The following is a 21,201-nucleotide window of genomic DNA, read 5'->3' as shown; positions in this document are numbered from 1 at the left end:
AATATTCCATTTCACATGTCACTAGAGAATTGCAAATTTAAAAAAAGAGAGTTTTCTGAACATGTATTAGAATAGCTTGTATTTCTAATCACTGACAATAACAAATGTATCTGTGTTTAGGGAGCAAATCAAGACTTCTTGCTCATTGCTGGTGGGAATACAAAATGGTAGATCTAACTTAAAAGATAGTTTGGCAGTATCTTACAAAGCTGAACGTGCTTTTATCATGGAATTCAGCAAGTGTGCTGTTTGAAACTCATCTTAAGGAATTGAAAATTCTTGTTCACACATGTGACACAGGGATAGTTACAACAGCTTTATTTATGATTGTGAAAACATGTAAACAACTCAGATGTACTGGAACGAATGAACAAATTTTGTTCAATGTACAATGGAATGACTATTTAGTAACAAATGAGATGAGTTCTCAAGCCACAGAGATGTATGGGAATTATTGCATATTTCTAGGTGAAATATATCAATCCAAGAAGACTACATACTGTGAGACTCTAACTTAATTAATTTATGAAAAAAGAAACTATGGAGAGAGTGAAAAAAAAAGGCACTGGTTGCCAAGGTTTTGGACAGGGAGGAATAAGTGGGTGAAACAAATAAACTTAAGACAATGAGATTATTCTGTATGATACTGTGAACGTAGTTCATTATACCTTTGTCAAATCTCATGAAATGAACAACACATGTTAAATCTTAATGTAAACTATGAGCTTATTTACTAGGAATGCACCAATATTGGCTGATTCATTATAACACTAATGAAAGGTTAACAATAGTGAACACTGGGTGGCTCTGGGGAAAGATGTGAGGGGTTACAGTATGTGGGAAACATTTGTTCTTTCCAGCCAGTTTTTCTGTAAACTTTTAATTTAAAAAAATAATGTAAAAACACAGTACAAAATGACAGAATTAGTATGAAATGTTCCAGTTTGCTTTGATATATTTAATTGCTTATGTGGAGAAATGTAAATGACTGGTCCATTTCAATATCGATTAAAGCAATTACTAAGAGGATCACTTACTTCACTAAACACATTTAGTCACTTTACTTTTCTCTCTGTATCATGCTTACTATCTCTATTTAACGGGCATAGAAACAAAGTTCTGCAGCATGCCATCTAACTTCTGTTATCAACTATTGTTTTAACTCTTTCAAAACCAAACCCTTTTGCCTGATTGAAAGCAAGAATTTTCAAGGCACCGGTCACCTGAAGTTATCAAAGAAGACACTTAGAATTTGGCAATAGTTTCCTAGAACTGTATTTCAGAGGCACAGGTATTAATAATAGCCTTATGGGAGTGTAAATGTGGAATAGGTACTAGTTTATAAATTTAAAAATCAGTTTTTGAAGCTCTCTCCATCTTTTTTTGAAGTTCTCTCTCTCTCTCTCTGTCTCTGTCTCTGTCTCTGTCTCTCTCTCCTTCACTAATCCTCAAACCTCAGAAACATTCCCGACTTGGGAGTTTGCAATGATTTTGTTTTTCTCTTTGAAATGTTGAACCTTCGTTGAACCCTTCGACCTTGCATTGTTATGGTTCCCTCCCTCATCGTCAAGTGTTTGCACTAAGTTTACATTCATGCTGCAGTCACTCTGATATTGTTATAAACACGGACCTGTACTCAAGTTTCTTAATCCTCTTACTCTGTTTTACTGTGTGTTCTACAGTCTTTAAATATGGTTCTCATTGCATTTACTTCCTACTGCTGGTTTCCTCCAAAGCAATATAATGAAATGAAGGCAGGATGTTTTGTGCGGTTTATTTATAATAAATAAATAAATTTTAAAATGGCTTGAACAAGGCCAAGCATTTAATCGACTGTTGCTTGGTAAACATTTGCTAAGTTATGAAATAATAGAAAAGAGAAAGACTTAAGGATTTCAGAGGTAGAAACAATCTTGGAGACTTTCTAGGGGACTACAGAGCAAGTGGCAACGTGCCTACATTTCTCATTAGTCAGGGACAAAAGTGGAAGTGCATTTTCATGTTTCTCCTCCAATTTCTACCACGGCAGTTCGTCATCTCAATTGTAAAAAAGATATATCCACTTACAAAAATTAAGATTATCCAAGTACTGTTGTGAGCTTCTATATCTATTTATAAATAACTTGATGATCACATTAAAACAACAAACATTCTTTTCTGGGTTATAGAAGTCACTGAGCTATAAATAAGCTATGGAGTATTTTCAGAAATACACCATAGAAAAATAGTGAAATGAACAGTTATTAAGCACACAGCTTAAAATAATCAGAATTAGAAAGGGACAACATGTTACAGTTTGTGTCAGGTTTAAGACTGAAGAAATAGATCACCCTTTTGTTCTTTGCCTTTCTCATTTTAAATGAGAAAGTACTGAGAATATCAGCTTGTTTTTTAAACATTTTAAAGCAAATTAAGTGAATTGATATGTACATGAAACACTTAATCAAACTATAAAGGACTACCCAAATTTTGTTGGTGATCATTTGCTGGTAAAGAAGGGATCTCTATCATATTTAAAATCAGGGCTAGATGTGCATCCCAGGGACAGAACATTCGTGTAGCCTGGTCAAGGCCCTCATTTTGATCCCCAGTACTACAATCAATGAATCAATAAAATATAAAGCTAAAACTGTTTAATGGTGTCTAGTCTACTGATCAGGAAGAAGAATAACCAGATGGGGATTCAGGATGCAATATCTAGTCCCAACTCTAGCAGCATGACTGTACAGCACTCTGATACATATGTCTTCCAATTAATAACACGACTGCGCAAACTGCTTTCAAAATACCTTCAAAGTACCTCCATGACCTGAAAGAAAACTTAAAGTGCAAGTCATTAAATACAAATTAAAATGGAAGCATGCATTGCCTGTCTTTTAGAGTATTCTGCAAAAGTGGTAAATATTTGGAAAACCAGTTGGATCAGATGGTTAGCTAGAAACTCATGGTTACCTATGCTGCCTAGGAATGTTCCACTGCAATGGCAGGAAATGTGCTGTCATAAATTTTCAGAAGCCCTGGAAAATTAGGAGCATGTTTTGCACAAACATACAAAAATAGTAAGGACTTTCTGGGAGCTGATGAAAATAAGTGACAAATCTGTGGCACCTGCAGACCAAGTAAAAGAAAACACCACTACCAACAACAACAAGGAAGGTAATCTTTTCCAGGAAAACAGTGGAATAACTCAGAGGTCAGAACCATAAAGAAGGAACTGTTCTTATTTTAGTTGCTAATATTAATTAAAGGAATCCATAAAAACAGGTCAATCCTCTGGTTAATAGTCACTGATTAAAACATTTGCACCATAAAAACACCAGGAGGGCAAATATTGCCAAAACAGAGACCTGACACAAGAATTTCCAAGACGGGGTACTGGAACTGGAGAAGTGAGGTAACGTCTCTGGTGATTGCTGTGAGGTAACCTGAATGTCCATCAACAGATAAATAAATTAGTGGTATGTCATAAACACAAGTTTCCCAGAGACACACTCCTCTTTGACATCAGAGTGACATAAAACCAAAGATCCTGCATCAGTATGCACAGTCAATGTAAAAGGAATGAGATTTTTTTTCTTGGACTGAGAAACTAAAATACATACAATAACACCATTCAATCTAACCCATCTGCATAGAAGAACAGAAAATCAACTATGAGTGACTAGACAATTGAGAAATCTATAAAACATAAAATTAAATAGAATACTGACATGATGGAAGACTGCTAATAGAACTAATGGGAAATAAAACAATGTAATTAATTTTTGTGAAACATATAGGTGTCAATAATATCAAACAGAAAAGTATGAAAAAGTATTCAAAGTTCTCAGAAATTGGATTGTGAATGTAACTCAATGGCACAGCACCTGCCTGGCAAGCATGAGGGCTTGGGTATCAGATAATCCCAAAGAAACAAAAACAAACAAACAAACAAACCAAAGTTCTCAGAAATTAACAATATGATTGCTCAGATGAAACTTTCACAAATAAACAGAATGCAATTGAAGCAGGTTAATTATAAAAACTGAATGGGAAAACTGAACAAAATGAAATCTTCCTGAGATGAAAACGAGGAGGGCCCATCAAATTTCCCAGGGAAATTTATGAACTCTGACACTGAGATCTGAATGCTGTTCTCATTTTCAAAGGAAACATAATTATGGGAAGGAATAATAGAGTTGTCTGCACAGATAATTGAAGAGACAATGAGAAGTAATCCATTTACATATCAGAGAGAGAAACCTCAGGAGAGACTGCTGATCTAGATCTTGGGCCATTAGTGTTCAGTAATGCACTGTGAAAATTTAATTTCTATGGTTAAGGAACCCAGACTGTTGCCTTATTACAGCAACTGTAGCAAACCAATTCATATATCACTCAAAAAGAAAACATATGATGAACTCTGTATGAGTTAATAAAATGTAATGAGCACACATAACTACAAAACATATACATTTAGTTAATGTTAATATACTGTGATCTATCAGGAAATTTCAGGATTATGACAGCCAACAAAGCACATAGATTCTTGATATCCTAGACCTAATATTCCAACAAATTTCACAAGTCATACAGCTGGGCCAGTAAAATTATGCCAAAGGTCTTCCTTTATTTGGAGGATGGATATGTTAATGTGCAATTCATTTTTAACAACAGTGAATATATATTTTAATTTATATAGTAAAGCTCTACCCATTTTAATAAAACACATAATTAAAACCTGCAAACACTGGAATTAAGGACAGGCACAAGGCATCTAATCAAATAAACAAAACCACATATATAAGGGGAAAATGAAGTAGCAAAAAATAAAAAGAAAACACAATAAATTGGGTCTGTAGTATGCTGAAAAGCTTCCAAACACATGTAAAAAGGATGAATCACTTTAAACAAGGTCACATTGTATAATTTTAAAAATAATCCAGTCAGATGCCATTTAAAACTAACATAAATGAAACTAAATGTTATGGAAAGTTACAAATACAAATAAGTTAAAAAATTAAGCAAGTAACAAAAAAGGTAGTAGAATATACATATTATCAACAAAAAATAAGATTTCCAGGGAAAGTATAAAGATGAATATTTACTATTCACAAAGCTGCAATTTATCTAAGGAGATGAAACTGTCTCTTTAAGTATTCATCAACTCAGCTTTGATATATAAAGAACTGAGATTATTAAAAACAAACAAAAATAGAGGACTTTGAAAACTATACTTGAAGAATTTAAAATACCTTTTCTGCTGAACAGGTATATTAAGCAATATCAGAGAGGATCACAGTTTAATTTATCTCTGTATTTCATTCCTTTATGCATGTATCTACTTATGCTTGTAACCAACTATGGAGCTATCATTCTTTGAAATATCTAAATAACATACGCATATGCGTTAGTGTATGGTAAAGGTCATGTCAAATCAACAGGAAAAGACAAACTGAATCAATGGTATTGAAATAATTGGTTTTCTATCTGGAAAAAGAAGCATGGTTTTAACATCTCCCTATTGATACATAAAAATAAATTATAAGTAGATTAATTAGTTACATCTAGAAATAAAAGTTACATAATAACTGTCCCAAAGGAGGATATTCATTATGACATACATTTCCTATGGAAGACATTAAAATCAAAATGTATAAGGAATACAAAAACTGATAAATTTCACCAGATAAAAATGTAGAAGAAAAGTTACTTTGGCTTCGAATATGTTAAGTGGTTTTTTTGAAGAAGTCTTATTCAGCTCGAGACTCAGACTTCTAAGCAAGGATGATATGGGGTTCTTTTTCAAGGTGACTTTGAAGCCAGTCCATTTATAGTCATGTGTAAGAATACTTTCTTTTGCAAATTACCTCATCTCTGTCGTAAAAGTGTGACTTGATTTTAATTTTTAGCAGCATAACTCTTCAACTGGAGGTCATTTTCCTCTTTCTACTTTTATTACATTGTGAAGGTTAAGTATATTTTGAAGGTCAAAGTAGATTAGATTCTTTGCTTGAATGCTAACCTTTACAATCTGTGTGGTGACTTCCCAGCCTGTTTAATTTGTAATTTATTAGCAATTTATACAAGTGTTTCTTTCACCATTTTAATGTTTTTTTTTTATTATCCACAGTAGGAACACAAAACCCATTTCAGCACAGTTTGTTCTACCTTTGCTGTCAAACTATCTCATTGCTTTCAAAATCTACTTAACTATATTTGTTGAGCTATTAATAAAAAGCATTGGGTCTTAACATGTGGTGGACAGTGTCTGTGTGCTTGACACACTCAGCAATGCCCTGACTCAGGTTCTTGATCATCCCTCACACAACACCCAAAGCTTACCTTTCTCATCTACTCAGTAAAATACCTGGTGACCACATGGGATAATGATAATAGTGAAAATGTTGAGTCTGTTCCTAAATTGGACAAAATCACTCCAAAATAACTTGGCTCATTTTAACTTATTACACCATATTATCTGAATCACGTACTACGGATTGCAAGACACTGGTGTATGAGACAAGTTAAGAACTTCTATCCTAGTACATCACTATCTGTATTTCTACTTAAGGTAGTTTAAGTAGTGCTCAAATTTAGGATATTTAAATTCTTTGCACATCTATTTAGAGGGCAGAAATTTGCTATGTTCATGTTTGTGTTTAGCCTACTATATCCCCTTACCATTTACATATGGAGATATGTACGCACGGTATGGTCCTCTCTCTTAGTTACCTTCTACCATTATTTCCAAAGCTGTCCTCGATGAGCCCTACCACAGCTTTGTGGAAAAAGTAACCATGAAGAGCAGCAGCATAAGCAAGAACGGAAGAGAACTGGTTATTCTAGAACACTGATTTGTCAAATAAAAAGCATATAATTTTAAGGAAAATGCAGATACTATCTCTCAACAATTTTCATAATAACAGAACATTAAATACACTGCATATAATCAATAATAAAGAACTTAGTCCAGGGCACCATGGTGCACACCTGTAATCCCAGCATTCAGAAGACTGAGGCAGGAGGATCACTGTGAGTTTGAAGACAGCCTAGGCTACCCAGTGCTTTCAAGGTCCCGTCCAAAACAAATACAAAAACAAAAACAAATCAATAAAGCTTATGCTATACAAGATGGTGACTAAGTTTTGAATATACGTGTTTAAAAATATAAGTATGTATTCAATTTAGGATAGTATCCTTACAGAAATTCAAACTTTTTTCCATTTCTATTTTAGCTTGTTTATCTGCCCAACATATGCTGATGAAATTTCTGTAGCAAAAATGACAGTTACAAATTGGGTCAAGTCCTTGCCTATGTGGGAACATCCAGTGAGGAATAACCAGAGCTTTTGATTGACTCATTAGCATAGATTATCATTTTATAAATTATGACTTCATCACAAATGATAAATTGGTGCCTTGAACAAATGAATATAAATCTAAAATGTGTTTTATCTGAATCTGTCATGCATGACTGGCTCATTGTTCAGCTATTCATATTATCATGTTATCATGTTTGGTTGGTGAGAACAGTTACTGAATGGCATATGAAATACTTCCTACATCAATGTGCCTGTAGACTGCCAGGGATTTGTGTCTCTGTACCACATACCAGCTGGCCTAGGGTCACTCTGCATGTAAGAGACAGGCTAAATCAGGATCAAACTCTTTTCCTTTTCTGTCAGACTCATTACTGTGAAATTCATTCGTCTGGGAGATCACAGGAAATAAAATTTCCTTTTGCATTAGCTTGAAGAGGGGACCCTTGAGAGGCCTGGCAATGCTAATAGACAATTGTAGTTCAATGATAAACTCTAGTGATTCCAGAATTAGGCAGAGGAGAAGTGACAAAAAAGATGTAGTCTTACTGGCTAGTGTCCTTGAGCTCTTCATTCAAAATTTAATCATAGAAAACAACAGAATGAAAGGACTAAATAGGATGTCTTATAGGGAGCTATAGATGAAACACGTACCTATAGAAACCTCCACACTGCTTCACACATGCTACACCTCTTCAAATTCATCTGACTATCTAAATCACCAAGTAGCTAATATGTGAGTTTTTGAGTTGTGTAAAACTTATAATCCTAAACAAATTTATACTGAAAACTACAGTATGCAGAATACAAAACACGAGAAACACCTTCTTAAAGAATTAAATATCAACCATTATTGGTAGAAAAGAAGCATATTTTTGACCAGCACAAATGTAAACATTAAATATGGCACACATGTAGCCATCTATATGTGAGCAGCAGAAAGACACAGTAATGATAAGCAGAAACTATAACCGGCCGATGTAGGGAAGCCCAGGCTTACCATTCCTAGCTACAATGAGCTTGTGCAAGTTCCTGAGCTTTCTCTATTCATGTTCACCACCTGTTTCAATTTAGATGATGTCTGTACCAACTGTCCTGGATGGGGTGAGGTTTAGATCAATATGATCAATATGATATGTGTGGAGGACTTTGAATGGTGTGCAACACATCGTAAACATTCGAGACTCTACATCTGACATTATTCTCACATTTTTGATGCTTTTACTGTATTTTTCATTAAAACCAAAGACAGTTCATAAATATCAGACCTAGTAGTGGTTCCTTGATGAAATCTTGGCATTTGGAATAGCACAAATGGCATTATGCAACACTATGTTAGGTAAAGTGAGCCAGTCCCAGAAAGAGATACCATATATCCTCACCCATATAAGGAAACTAAAACACTTGATGTTATAGAAACAGTAGTAGTTACTAAAGCCTGTGGCCAGAAGAAAAACAGGGAAGAGTGATTACAAAGTACACAAATGCGGTTAGATAGAAGGATGAAGTATTCTAAAGAGCAGTAGGGGGAATACAAGGAACAGTGATTAATTATATATTTAAAAATACCTAGAAGGGAGGATTTTGAATGTTCTCAACACAAAAAAAACATGAAAAGTATTTGAAGGTGATGGATATGTTACTCAGCCTGACCTGATTATACTGCATGTTATTTACTTGCATGGAAATATCACGCAGTTATTAAGTATTAAGAAAATATTGAATATGATAAAATTTTAAACAGTTGATTTGGGTCAAGAGTTGGCACCAGTTGGGGGGTTCTCAGGTCAGTAAGTGAGGAGTCAGGGAGAGTCACCAACAGGGATGACAGAGGGGTCCCTGAGCGTCTGTATCCCATGGCTCTTAATAGCAAAGATAATCACTTAAATACATCATGTGCAACTTCAAAAATAATTAGGCCTCCCTTAACCGGAACACTTATTTACCAGCTGTCATATTCTATAGTAAAATCTATAGATTTTACTATAAATCACTTAGGTTTAAAAACTCCTCTACTCTAAGCTAAAAATCTTTTAACATGGTAGGACAAATACCCTGAAATATGAATAATCACTTCTAGAATACCATTTATAATTTTAAATTCATTCATTATCACAGGAGGGAGTTTTAGGAAATAGTTCTTTTTGTTCACCTAAATGATTATACATTTCTATAAGTCTTAAAATGCTGTGAAAAGTTTAAATTATAAAAATCCATCCATTGGCTTCCCTTTTATTCCCCTAATGATGTATTTGGAGTGATAAAAGGATATTAGTTATTCTTACAGAAATTTTCATGTCCTGTAAACATCACCTCTTTTCATAAATCTTAACTAATGTATCAGAGTTCCACTGAGATATAGTAAAAGGACAGGAGCTCAAAAACTGAACCACAGAAACTAAATAATCTCATGAATGATTCATGGTCACCTACAGACCCTTTGGCAATGTGGATTAGGAAGGAACCCCTAAAATTTTATAGAGTTCTTTTGATTTCATATGAAGTTAGGTAGTTGAAAGACAGAAAGAAATTAATCATTATAAGTTACTTTCTACTGAAAAAAATTAAAATAGTTATTAAGTAAATAGAAATTTACATGGTTCTATTATTTCCTGATCTTTGAATCAAAGAAAATGGATGGCTGTAAGAACATTTTAATATTCTGATTATCATTCATTGGCTATGAAAAGACATTGAAGATTTCCTGGTTCCTTTCATACTTTTTCTTTCCTTATGCATCTCTTTACTCCAAAGGCTGTGATAAATCAGAATAGTTTTGTTTTTTATTCTAAGGTGTGAAAGGAAAACCTACAATTGAATTTCACCTTTAATCTCCCCAGTCTTATATGTCTCAGTTGACTGCTTTAGCTTTATATGATATGCTTCATTAATAACTGATAAAAATCTAAGCATGCTTTATTTAGTAATGATCTTAATATGACAGTAGAGTTATGAATCCTGTGCATAATCTGTATACATTGCTTTCTAATGTATCTTTATATCATTACTACCATTTCAATCAAGCCATATCTCTGCCCTGGACTTTAACAATCATCTTCTGACTTGTCTCTCTGCACAACAGAAGAAATACCTATGAATCCCTCAAGTTAAGACAGTGAAATCCTAGAGCTCGAGGTAATAGTATTAGGACCTCCTAATCCTAATAGATTAGAGAGATCATCAGTCATGAGGGTGGAGCCCTTGTGAATGAGATTAGTGCTCTTGCTAACAGATCTCAGAGAGCTTCCTTTACCTTTCCACTGTATGAGTGTACAGTGGAAAGGTAGCATCTACAAACAGAAGGCAGATGCTCAGTAGGTGCAGAGCTTGGACTTACATAATTTTACATAAAACTGTAAAGTTCCAAGATAATGGAAGAAATTTTTCCATTGTACTATCATAATTACTCCAATTATTATACTGTGTATCCTTCATTTAGTTTTCCTCTTTCATACACGTAAATGTGTGATCTAAATATATGGTGAATGCTTAAGCTAAACATTACAACATATTACAATAAAAGATATCTTGCCTCTAATTCCACTCAGAACACTCCCTGATGCTTCAGACATACCTATCCCACCCCTCTCGCCATTTCCGGAAGCAGCTCTCATTCCTATCCTTAAAAGGTACCATCAAAAGTAGAATGAATATTGCTGCCAAGTGCCATCCAATGGAAACACAGTCTCATAAAAACAGTACAGTGTGTCACTCCACCCAGTCTGCCAATGTGAAACTTCTGGTTCCTCAACATACTCAAAATGACCAAGAAAGGCAAATTGTTTGCACTGATTCAGGATATCAAGGCAACCTCAAGGGTAAAACTCGATACTCAGGAAAGGGAACTTTCAGAACTGTTTCAGAAACTGGCAAGAATGATGGGATGTATGTTTGAAGTGAGGGAGATTAATAGCAATGGAACTTCTATTGTAATAATTTTTAAAATTTAACTTCATCACATTTTAATCATACCTAATATATGTATGTTTATATATATTAATTGAAAAACAATTTTACTGCCACTAAAGATTGATTCATTGCTATTATTTGATTCTGTTTGTGATAATTTTTGTTAGAAAAGTATAGAAATGGATACCTGCTCAATAGTTTTTAATACTGCCATTATAAACACTACTTACATGGAAAACCAATTGTAATACATAATTACTTTTATTTCCTTATAACACATTTCCAGTCGTGTTTAGTAAGTAAAATAAAAATGATAAAGTTTTCATTTGCCAAAATGTCCTTCTTAATTGCAAACTGATAGCCCCAATTAGCAAAAAATATTTCTTTCTCCACACCTATGATACTGGGTATAATTATTTATTTGTCTTCTCAGATCTTTGGTTTTAACATGAGAAATAAAAAGTTCTTCCTGACCACATTCTACACAATATTACTTGGACTTTCAGTACCAGTTACTTTGGAAAATAATGCATAAGCCTGGCTTCTCAAAACCTAAAGGAGTAATCTATGTGCCAGGTTTGCCTGTGTAATTTCAACAGATGCAACACAGTGGTTATAAAACCACTTTCTTACAAAAAATAGAAAATTGCCGTGGCAGATATCTAAATTCAGAGTTACAAGTAAAAAAAAATAAAACATGTGGACAAAAAGCCTCAATCTGAAGAATAGGGAGACACGCACAATTACTATGTGTGCAGGAAAGTTTCAGGCTGAGAGTAACTACAGATTTTCCAGAGCAGTAGTTAGGAAAACAATATTTATCCCCACTGTTGTGATACGTCAGTGATACAGGATATCTTGTGAAAACTATTTTTCCCAGGAACCTGTAATGATCATGCTTTTTCAGTAGAAATTAATAAAAAGAAAATATTACTAGCTCAGGCAAAGGAGGATTCAGTGTTGAATCCTTTTTCTCTTCTAGTTCTTTGACCCTCTCTGTGTTACCTTCTTTTCAGGTATTCTCTTTCCTCATGTTGAGAAAGAATCTAAAATGCCCCCAGGCCTCACTAACATCTTTACAACTTCCAAAGCAGAAGAAATCATCTCATACTTGGCTTCAAATACTAGAGAAGATTATGATTGGCCCTGGTTGGGTCACCCATAGAATCATCAAAGACACAGTGACAAGTCATCCACCAAGATAATTTGGAATAGGGGAGACGGATTTTCCTCTAAAAAAGAAAAAAAAGCAGATGCCATGCTGATTGCCAGTTTCTCTCTAAAACTGTTTCTGGTTGACCTTTCTGAAGACTAGTATAGAAAATAGTTTTTTTTTTCTTTACTTTTACATGCTACAGTCTGCCTAGAAAAGTTACTAGTACCCAAAGCAGGGCATTTGGTGAAGAAGAGCAGGATTCTATTTTGGAGGCTGTTTATGAAATATATTTCAAAGTAAGGGATCACTTACTCACTGACCAGCTGTTGGAAACTCAAAACACATATGTGTGGTCTTTTTGCATTGAGCAAGAAAACATTTTGTTAGAAAGTAAGTGACATCTGCTTGCATTCCCCTGGGTCTTTGATGGAATGGTATTTGCTTTCAAGAGTAGCAATTAACCATATTTTGCTCTTCAACTGCAGCAATCTAAGTTTAATCATGCTAATAGAATAAGGTGCCACAGAGTCTATTTAAGGTCAGTGGTTATAAATTAACCTAAATAAAATGTATCATATTCTGTAACTTATCCTACTGAAGCTGTATATTGTATGCAAAAATATTTTTAAAATTTCAAAATATGTAAATGTTCTGCATTTACTCCTATGCCGCTGAAGCACTAAAAAGTTATTTTTTGTTTTCTATTCCTTGTGCTTTTTGATTGGGAAACATATTCTCACAGAGCAAGTGTAAACTCCCCACTCCCTTTGCACATTTGTATTTTTACTTGATAAGAGCTTCTTTTCTGTCAACAATTAGAACTCATGTAGCATTTTTCCCTTTTATCTCCTCTTTCCCATGTTTCTCCTTAGACTTCTGTGATAGACCACAGAGAACTGAGAAATAACATGGGTGACGGGGGTCAGATTTCTAAACTCAGGTCTTCCGGTGACTGTGTCATCTAAGAACAGTTACTAAACCTCTTGTAGCCTAAATGCCTTTATTGTAAAATTAGGAAAACACATCTCCTGTATTAGGTGATAATTAATATAGATAATGGTTAAAAGGTTTGTGATATGTATCTTGAAAGATAGGAAGTGCTAGTAACAGTTGTTACTATTAATGAGACAAGGTTTGATAAAGCCAATTGCAATTATATTTATTGAAATGACAAGTGATCAAATAATTGCTAGACCCACAAGATAAGGTGCTACATTTTCATATAGTCTTAATATTTATATATCAAAACAAGTTCATGATGATTAAAAATTATTTTATGTTTCATATAATAATGTAAAGTTGCAGCTTTTTTCTCTAAAGACATTTATTTTTGGTGAAGACACTAGTTTTTCAATTTGTTAAAACTGGAGCAGCCGTGTTGTTTTTTTAATGTGAACTTATTTATAATTAAAAGCTTATATTTGTTTTGTCCTTTGATCTAGGGAGAAAATTTTCTTTGCCATTATCCTTTACATCATATGTTTTCTCTGTCCCTAACTAGATCATCAGATGATATATGTAAAATCTACCAAAAACTCTTTCATCTCCAGATAATCTTCTAAGTAGCAAGCACCATAATTGAGCTCAGGTGGCAGCCATCAGTGAGCTAAATCCTGAGATTAAGATAAATGACAGTATTACATGGCAGAGACCAATAGCCCCTGAAAGAAATGAGAAATTAATGGAATCAGAATTGGCATTGGTGGTGTGATTACAGAGAAAAGAAGGAGAAAGGAGAGGAGCGTGGACGTGGGAGTGGGGGAAGAATGCTTAAGCATGTGACAAGTTTCAGAACGTAAACCCTCTTCTTCTGTACCTTTAGTATCCCCATACTCTTGGGATCGACCATGTAGAACCAGAACCGAAGCGTGCACATTCCGAGGCTTGCTGGGAAGTATTTGGCAGTTATGATTCTTGCAGTGTACCCTTCTTGGGAATTGGAAGAGTTGACATACAGGAAGTGGTAACCATCACCTTGAAATAGATTAATAAAATTTTGTCAGTGAGGAAGTATATCTTATAGTATGAGAGTGCCTTTCAATCATACAGATATTTTTCTCCCTAAACATCTGCACACAGTTAAACATAATTTCTTGAGTCATATATCAATAACATGCAATTATTTTGATGCAAAAATGTGTTGCTGTAGCCATGATTCATGACTTTCACTTTGACATGTGACTCATGCAGAAATTCATCAAATGCTGTGTGATTATGAAAGTGGAATCCTTTTCTCCAGATCTGCTTGTCAGTATTTCTGTACTATGCATACAGAGGGTACAATGTTGGCACTGGGGGCTGATTTGATATTGTATCTTATTTCTAGTTGCCCTGGTTGCTACACTGACTAGAGCACGAAGGAACATTACACAGTAACAGCAAAGTGAAAGGTGATTCTCAGAGTCATCAATTATCTCCTCTGAGCCGCAGATAACATATTACTGCAGTAACACATTAAAGGTCTCTCTGCCTAAAAATTGAAATTTTTTTTGTTGACATCATTAGCAGAATTTGTCACAGCTACTATTTCTTTTCACACCTTTAACTGGGGTAGGATACAAATGTATCTGTGTATCTATTGATTGATCATTCCAAATCAAAGATATTAAAGTATTGAAATTCTTTTTTACTATGACATTTTGTCTTAGAGAACAGTAACAATTGTATTAATGACTTGTTTTTTTTTTTTTTTTTTTTTTGCTTTCGAGTTTGAGAGTTTTCAAATTTGTTCATCTTTCAAATGAGGAGCTTTTTAGCTTTAGTGATTTTTGTCTGTTGATTTTTAAATACAATTTCATTAATCTGTTTTAATATTATTTATTTTCTTTGGTTTACTTTGGATTTAAAGTGTATTTCATTTCCTAATTCCCTAAGTTGGAAGCTTCTGTTGATTTCACATCTTTCTTCTCTTCAAATTTATGTACTCAAGGCTAAAAATTTACTTTGAAGCACTGCTTTAGCTGAAACCCGCAAACTTCAAGACTATATTTTCTTATTAGTTCAAAATATTTTAAGATATTTCTTATGACTTCTATGATCTATATTTCTCTTTGTTTGTTTATGACATGATCTTATACAGTTTAGGCTGGCCTTGAGCTTACTATGTAGTCCAGGATGACCTCATCCAGAGTGCTGGAATCACAGGTGTGTGGCTGTCCCAAGGAGTTTCTAGAGCTTTGTTCTTTAATCTCTAAGAGTTTGGGGATTTGAGCAGTTTTATGATATTCGTTGCTGATTTTTTAACTATTGAACCCAGATCCTCTCCACTGAGCTGTACCTTCAGTTTTTTTTACTTTTTATTTTGAGACAGTTTCCCAGGCTAGACTAGAAATTGGAATAGAAATTAGAATCCTCCTGCCTCCATACTCTATAAAATCTGTCACTAATTTCTAGCCTAATTCCATCAAGGTCTGACAACACACATTTTAAGATTTTTAATCTTTAAGCTTTTTAAGGTACGTTTCATGACCCATAACTGCATGCATCTTGGTGATGGATACATATATATTTGAGCATAATGTGTATTCTGCTGTTGTTTGATGATCTACTGATGCCATTAGATTCGGTTGATTGTGAGTGACATTCAATTCAACTGTAACTTTCCTGGTTTTCTGCCTACCAGATCTGTCTGCTGATATGAGGGACCAAATCTCCATCTCTCCAAACTACAAAGGGGGACTCATTATTTCTTCTCCATGTTTTAAGAGATTTTACTTCTAACATTTGATGTTCTTATACTAGACATTTAAAAATTAAGAATCATTTTGTTTGGGGGATACTGCTCTCTTTATAATATAACCTTCCTCCTGGTCATTTTCCTTTCTTCTAAATCTTTGCTGTCTCAACTCTCATGTTCTTTTGATAAAGTTAGTATGACATTTCTCTCTATACAGTTCCTTTACAGCTGTTAATCGGTTTGTGTTTTTATATTAAATGCGGGCTCCTTGCTAAATAAATACTTGCTTTTTTCCATTCTGACAGTTTCTGTCTTTTAATTAGTAATTTTAATTATTAGTGCTAAAAGAGATTATCAGTACGGTTTAAATAATACCTGCCATATTTGTTGGTATTTTGTATTATTACTTTTATTGTTTGTTTCTCTTTTTCCTTCTGATCTTTTTCTGTCTTTTCTGGACTTAGTTAACCATTCTCTATGATTCCATTTTTTATCTTCTCTTAGTTTATCCATTATGTTTTTTAAAATATGTTTGTTAGTAGATGACCTTGAATTTGCAAAATACAATTAATCAAGTGCTCTTTCAAATAACGTTATGCCATTTCATGGACATTTAATCCCTCCTATCTCTTAGAACATTACTGGAAATTTCTATCCCCTTAGGTTCATTAGGTTCTAATAAAATAGGACAGACCTTGTTAAGAAGAATAGAATATACTAAAAATATTTTTAAATGACTACTCTTCCTTTTTCACTGAAAACAGAAAACTTTTCTCTGTTCTTCAAAGCGGGAGTATGTCAGGTCTCACGGAAGTTAAAGTCATAAAAGTATGAGGTTCCCCTAAAGTAGACTCCCACCTAAAAATTTATTTCTGTCTTCTTCAGAATGAGCCTGCACCTCCTGGGCCAGCTACCTGGAACTTGTTCCTAAGACATTTCCATTCACAATTTTCTATTCAAGAAAGCTCTTACTCTCTGTATCCACCTGTCTGTCTCTCCAGTTTAAGGGACAACACTTTACCTTGTGATCTCAGTTCCTTACAGGATCTAAGAAGAGTTGTCAGCTTGTTTCTTTTTATGGGGAGGGAATAATGCTTTGCAAATTCCTTAGATAATGACTGGAAATTAGAAGTGCCTTAGGTCCATCTAAAAGAAGCTCCTTACTGAAAATACTTCACTTAGAATGTGTTTTAAAGGCTATCGAAAAACTAATTCTAAGAAAAATAACCAAAGAACATGACCTGAGAATTATTTCAGCAATATTTCCATTGACATATAAGAGTGGGGAAAATTTAAAAAGTTTTCCTGCAGTATTAGTAACCTTTCTTCTATTCTGAATGTCCTTTGCAATATATTGTGTCTACTGCCAAGCACTGGAAAAATACACATATTTTAACTCAGTCATGAAAACAGTTTTCAAAGTATTTTTATTCCATGTAACTTTTTATCTATTTGTAAAATAAAGACATAGTGGTGCCGGGCATGGTGGCTCATGCCTGTAATCCCAGCACTCAGGAAGCTGAGGCAGGAGGATTACTGCAAGTTTGAGGTCATCCTAGGTTACATAGTGAACTCAAGATCAGCCTGAGCTACATGGGAAGACTCTGTCTACAAAAAATAGACATAGTGATTCTCATGGTCAAGACATTTAGAGTCATCCATCAAATCTATGAACTCACCTTTTCTTCTCTCTCTCTCTTTTTTTTTTTATTGGTACCGGGGATCGAACTCACAACTGCCTGCTTGCAAGGCAGGTGCTTATGCCGCTGAGCTAAATCCCCAGCCCACTAACTCACCTTTTCTTTAAAAAATACCTTATGTCTATGCTACTGTTTATTTAATTATATAAGAACACCTAGGTTTCCCCATTCCAATCATCGTTTATCCACTTGAGATTTTCTAGTGTTTTATCAAATTTTAAAAATTTTCCAGAATAAGAATGCACAATATAAACCAATCAGTGATGGTAATTAATATCTTTCTTGTTTAATTAAAAGTGCAGAATGTATTGATCCTGATTTACCTATGAAAAAAATAACCTTGAACTAGTTCCAAATGTCAAATACTAATATATTTGTATAAAACTATTTATATTTCATAGCTCAGCTCTTATTAAACAGTACAACATACATAATTAATAATAATGTAAGGCTGGGGATATAGTTCACTGGCACACTGCCTTCCTAGCAAACGCAAAGCCCCAAGTTCGATTCCTGCTACAAAAGAAATACTAATGTACTTCAATCTCAAAAGTAGATCATGTTTTATTCAGACTTTAAGCAACTTTTTTTTTCATGCTCAGTGCTCATCTTACACTGAAAGCCAATATTTGGAGCAATAGGAAAAGTAATAATTTGTTCACTGATGCAAGTGTAATCAATTTAACCGAGTTAGGAATTGAAGTATGATTTAAAACTTTGTATTTTGCTGTTTATTTCTTCAACTGTACAAATATGTTGAAACTCCACTAACTGAGATACTTCTTCTGAATAATCTTAGTCATATACTTCTTTTTAAGACTAGTTGTAGGTGGGAACAACCTGAATTAAGCCTAAGTGCTTTGACTTTTGTCATTGCCCACAAGCTGTACAGTATTCTGAGTGATTCAGTAACCTTTTCATGGTACACAGAAGATAAGGTTTTAATTTTGTACTTCAATTCCTTAATTCCAAGCAGTCTAATTATTGACTAATATTTTGACAACATTGGAAGGATCTACAAGAATAAAACAAACAAATGGGAACAATGACTTTATGAACTGATTTGTAAGTAGCCACCATAGTTTCCAAAAGAGTGTGTGCCTGCTGGACAGTATACATATTCTCCAACCAAACTCAGATGGAACATAATAAACTTCATTCTCCATTCCATGCTTTGTCCTGCTTGAGCTTACTTTTATCAAAGCAAGAAGTGAAAACCAGCTTATCAGAGACATGATATCATCAAAAAGAATGTCATACTTTCCAAACTTTGCATTTTAGTGCTGCACCATGGAATGCAGTGTATAAAAGAAACAGAATTCCCTAGTGATGACTGTCTTCCTCTACAGCATATTGATTACTCCAGAAGCAGTTGCTCAGGTTACAAGATTCAGGCATGATAAAAATGATCATAGGATCAAACAATGAAAACATAAACTTTTCTTTTTGATGAAGTAATAGAGATTAACAGGGAGTATGGTTATCTATCTAAAATTAAAAAAAAGAATGCAAATATTTTCTTGTAAGTTAGAAGCCACTGTTGCAAATTTGTTCTTTGACAATTTTTAATTGTGAAATTCTTATGTGTCTTAGTTTAACTTTGGAAAGGGACAACTGGTCACAATGGCATATATTTTTCTCTTGAGATAAAGGTCAAAAGTTGCTTAGTCTCTTGATATTATTAGTAGAAAAATGTGAATCATCTAGACACCACATACTGCACCTCAAAGTTGTAACACCTTATGTAGAATCAACTTTCAGAAATAGACTCATTCTTTATTTATGAGCTCAGACAAACCCACTTTCAAACACATAAACTTTCTGCTGCTCCATTCAGACTTACTTATTTATATCTAACAAAATCCTTGGGGAAGGTCAGTGTAGTGTCCCACATAGTTAAGAATTTGTTAAGGCAGAAATAAAATACATATTAAAAGTCTCAATTGCCACAACATACTTAGAATTTAACGGTAAATCTTTAAAACAATTTCCTTCATTTATTTATATGTGACTAGAATGATCAACAGCATTTAAAAGACAAATATTTATACTGTAGAAGGAAAATTTTGTGTTTCATTTTACGATGTGTTACAACAATTTATCTTTTTTAAATTTTTAATTTTTTTTTATTTTAAAGAGATTAAGACTAAAGAGGACATAACAAAGCAGATCAGATCAGAACAATGCAGGTAACAGCATTTTACCACAAGACAACCCATAATTAACAGAAACTACCATAGTGTCTCTTTCTTTGAAATAGTTGAGCATAGCTTCATATATGATAGTATCAAACATAAAAAAAAACAGTATAAAATCATTCAAGAGAATGAAAGCATTACAGGGCTTTCAGAACCAAATAGCAGAAAACGAACAATGGCTACTATATTATCTCTTTTTCCAAAGAAAAATTTGTTTATACTACCATACATAATAATATCCAATAAGATATAATAGGATAGAACCAAAGGAAAAGCAAAAAAAAAAACAAAAGCATAGAAGGATTTCAGAGTAAGATGATACCAAATTAGCACTGGCTATTATAATGCCTTGTTTTCTTTAAATCAGCTGTTTATATGATGAAAGATAATAAAATCAAACAAACTAGGATAAAATCATCCCAACTAATGAATGCAGACATTATAAGGCTACAGAGAAATGTAATGGGTAATCATGATTACTATAAACTCTTATGTACTCTTACCATTTCTTACACTAGGGAGACTATATGGTATTTATACATGTGAGTTTGATTTATTTCGCTTATGAGGATGGTCTCAAGCTGCGTTCATGTATTTATAAATATATCAATGTGATAATTCTTTATAGCTGAGTAGTACTCCATTGTATAAAAATACCACAGCTTTTTTATTGATTCCTCAGTTCATGGAAACTATGTTGTTTCCAAGATCTGGCTATTACGAAGTGTGCTGGTATAAACACGGGTGCACATATATCACTGTGGTATGATGTTTTCAGTTCTTCTGGGAATTTACCTAGAAGTGGAATAGCTGGAACAAATGGGAATTCCAATCCCAGCTTTTTGAGAAATTGCCAAACTGACCTCCACAATGGCTGCACCAGTCTCCATTCCCACCAACAGAGCAGGAGAGTTCCCTTTTTCCTCTCCAGGATTTGTTGTTGGTAGTTTTCTTGATCCTGGCCATTCTTTCAGGAGTGAGATGGAATCTCAGTGTGGTTTTAATTTGTATTTCTCTACTGAGTGATGATGATGAACATTTTTTCATGTATTTATTTGCCATTTGTATTTCTTCATCTGAGAACTGTGTATTCATCTCAGATGCCCATTTTTTGATTCGGTCTTTGAATTTTGGGGGTCTGATTTTTTTAAACTCTATATGTTTTAAACAGAAGTCCTTTGTCTGAGGGACAGTTCACTAAGATTTTTCTCCCAGTTTGTGGGTTTTCTTTTCACTATGCTGGGGATTTCTTTTGATGTGC

At 33.9% G+C, this 21,201-nt stretch overlaps 1 protein-coding gene across 1 annotated transcript in view; it reads right to left on the bottom strand.

The window, feature by feature from the left end:
• The window catches only part of Malrd1 (MAM and LDL receptor class A domain containing 1), a 647,937-nt gene that overhangs the window by 148,721 nt on the left and 478,015 nt on the right, over positions 1 to 21,201 (bottom strand). The window contains exon 32 of the mRNA XM_063237894.1: positions 14,183 to 14,340. Within this exon, the coding sequence (XP_063093964.1) occupies positions 14,183 to 14,340 (158 nt within the window). The remainder of the gene's footprint in view (positions 1 to 14,182; positions 14,341 to 21,201) is intronic.

The sequence above is a fragment of the Cavia porcellus genome, unplaced genomic scaffold (genome assembly GCF_034190915.1).
Source record: "Cavia porcellus strain 051 isolate PalLab524CR breed Dunkin Hartley unplaced genomic scaffold, mCavPor4.1 scaffold_27, whole genome shotgun sequence".
NCBI lineage: Eukaryota > Metazoa > Chordata > Mammalia > Rodentia > Caviidae > Cavia > Cavia porcellus.
Note: the sequence above shows the minus strand (reverse complement) of the source record. Positions and strands in the feature narration are given on the sequence as shown.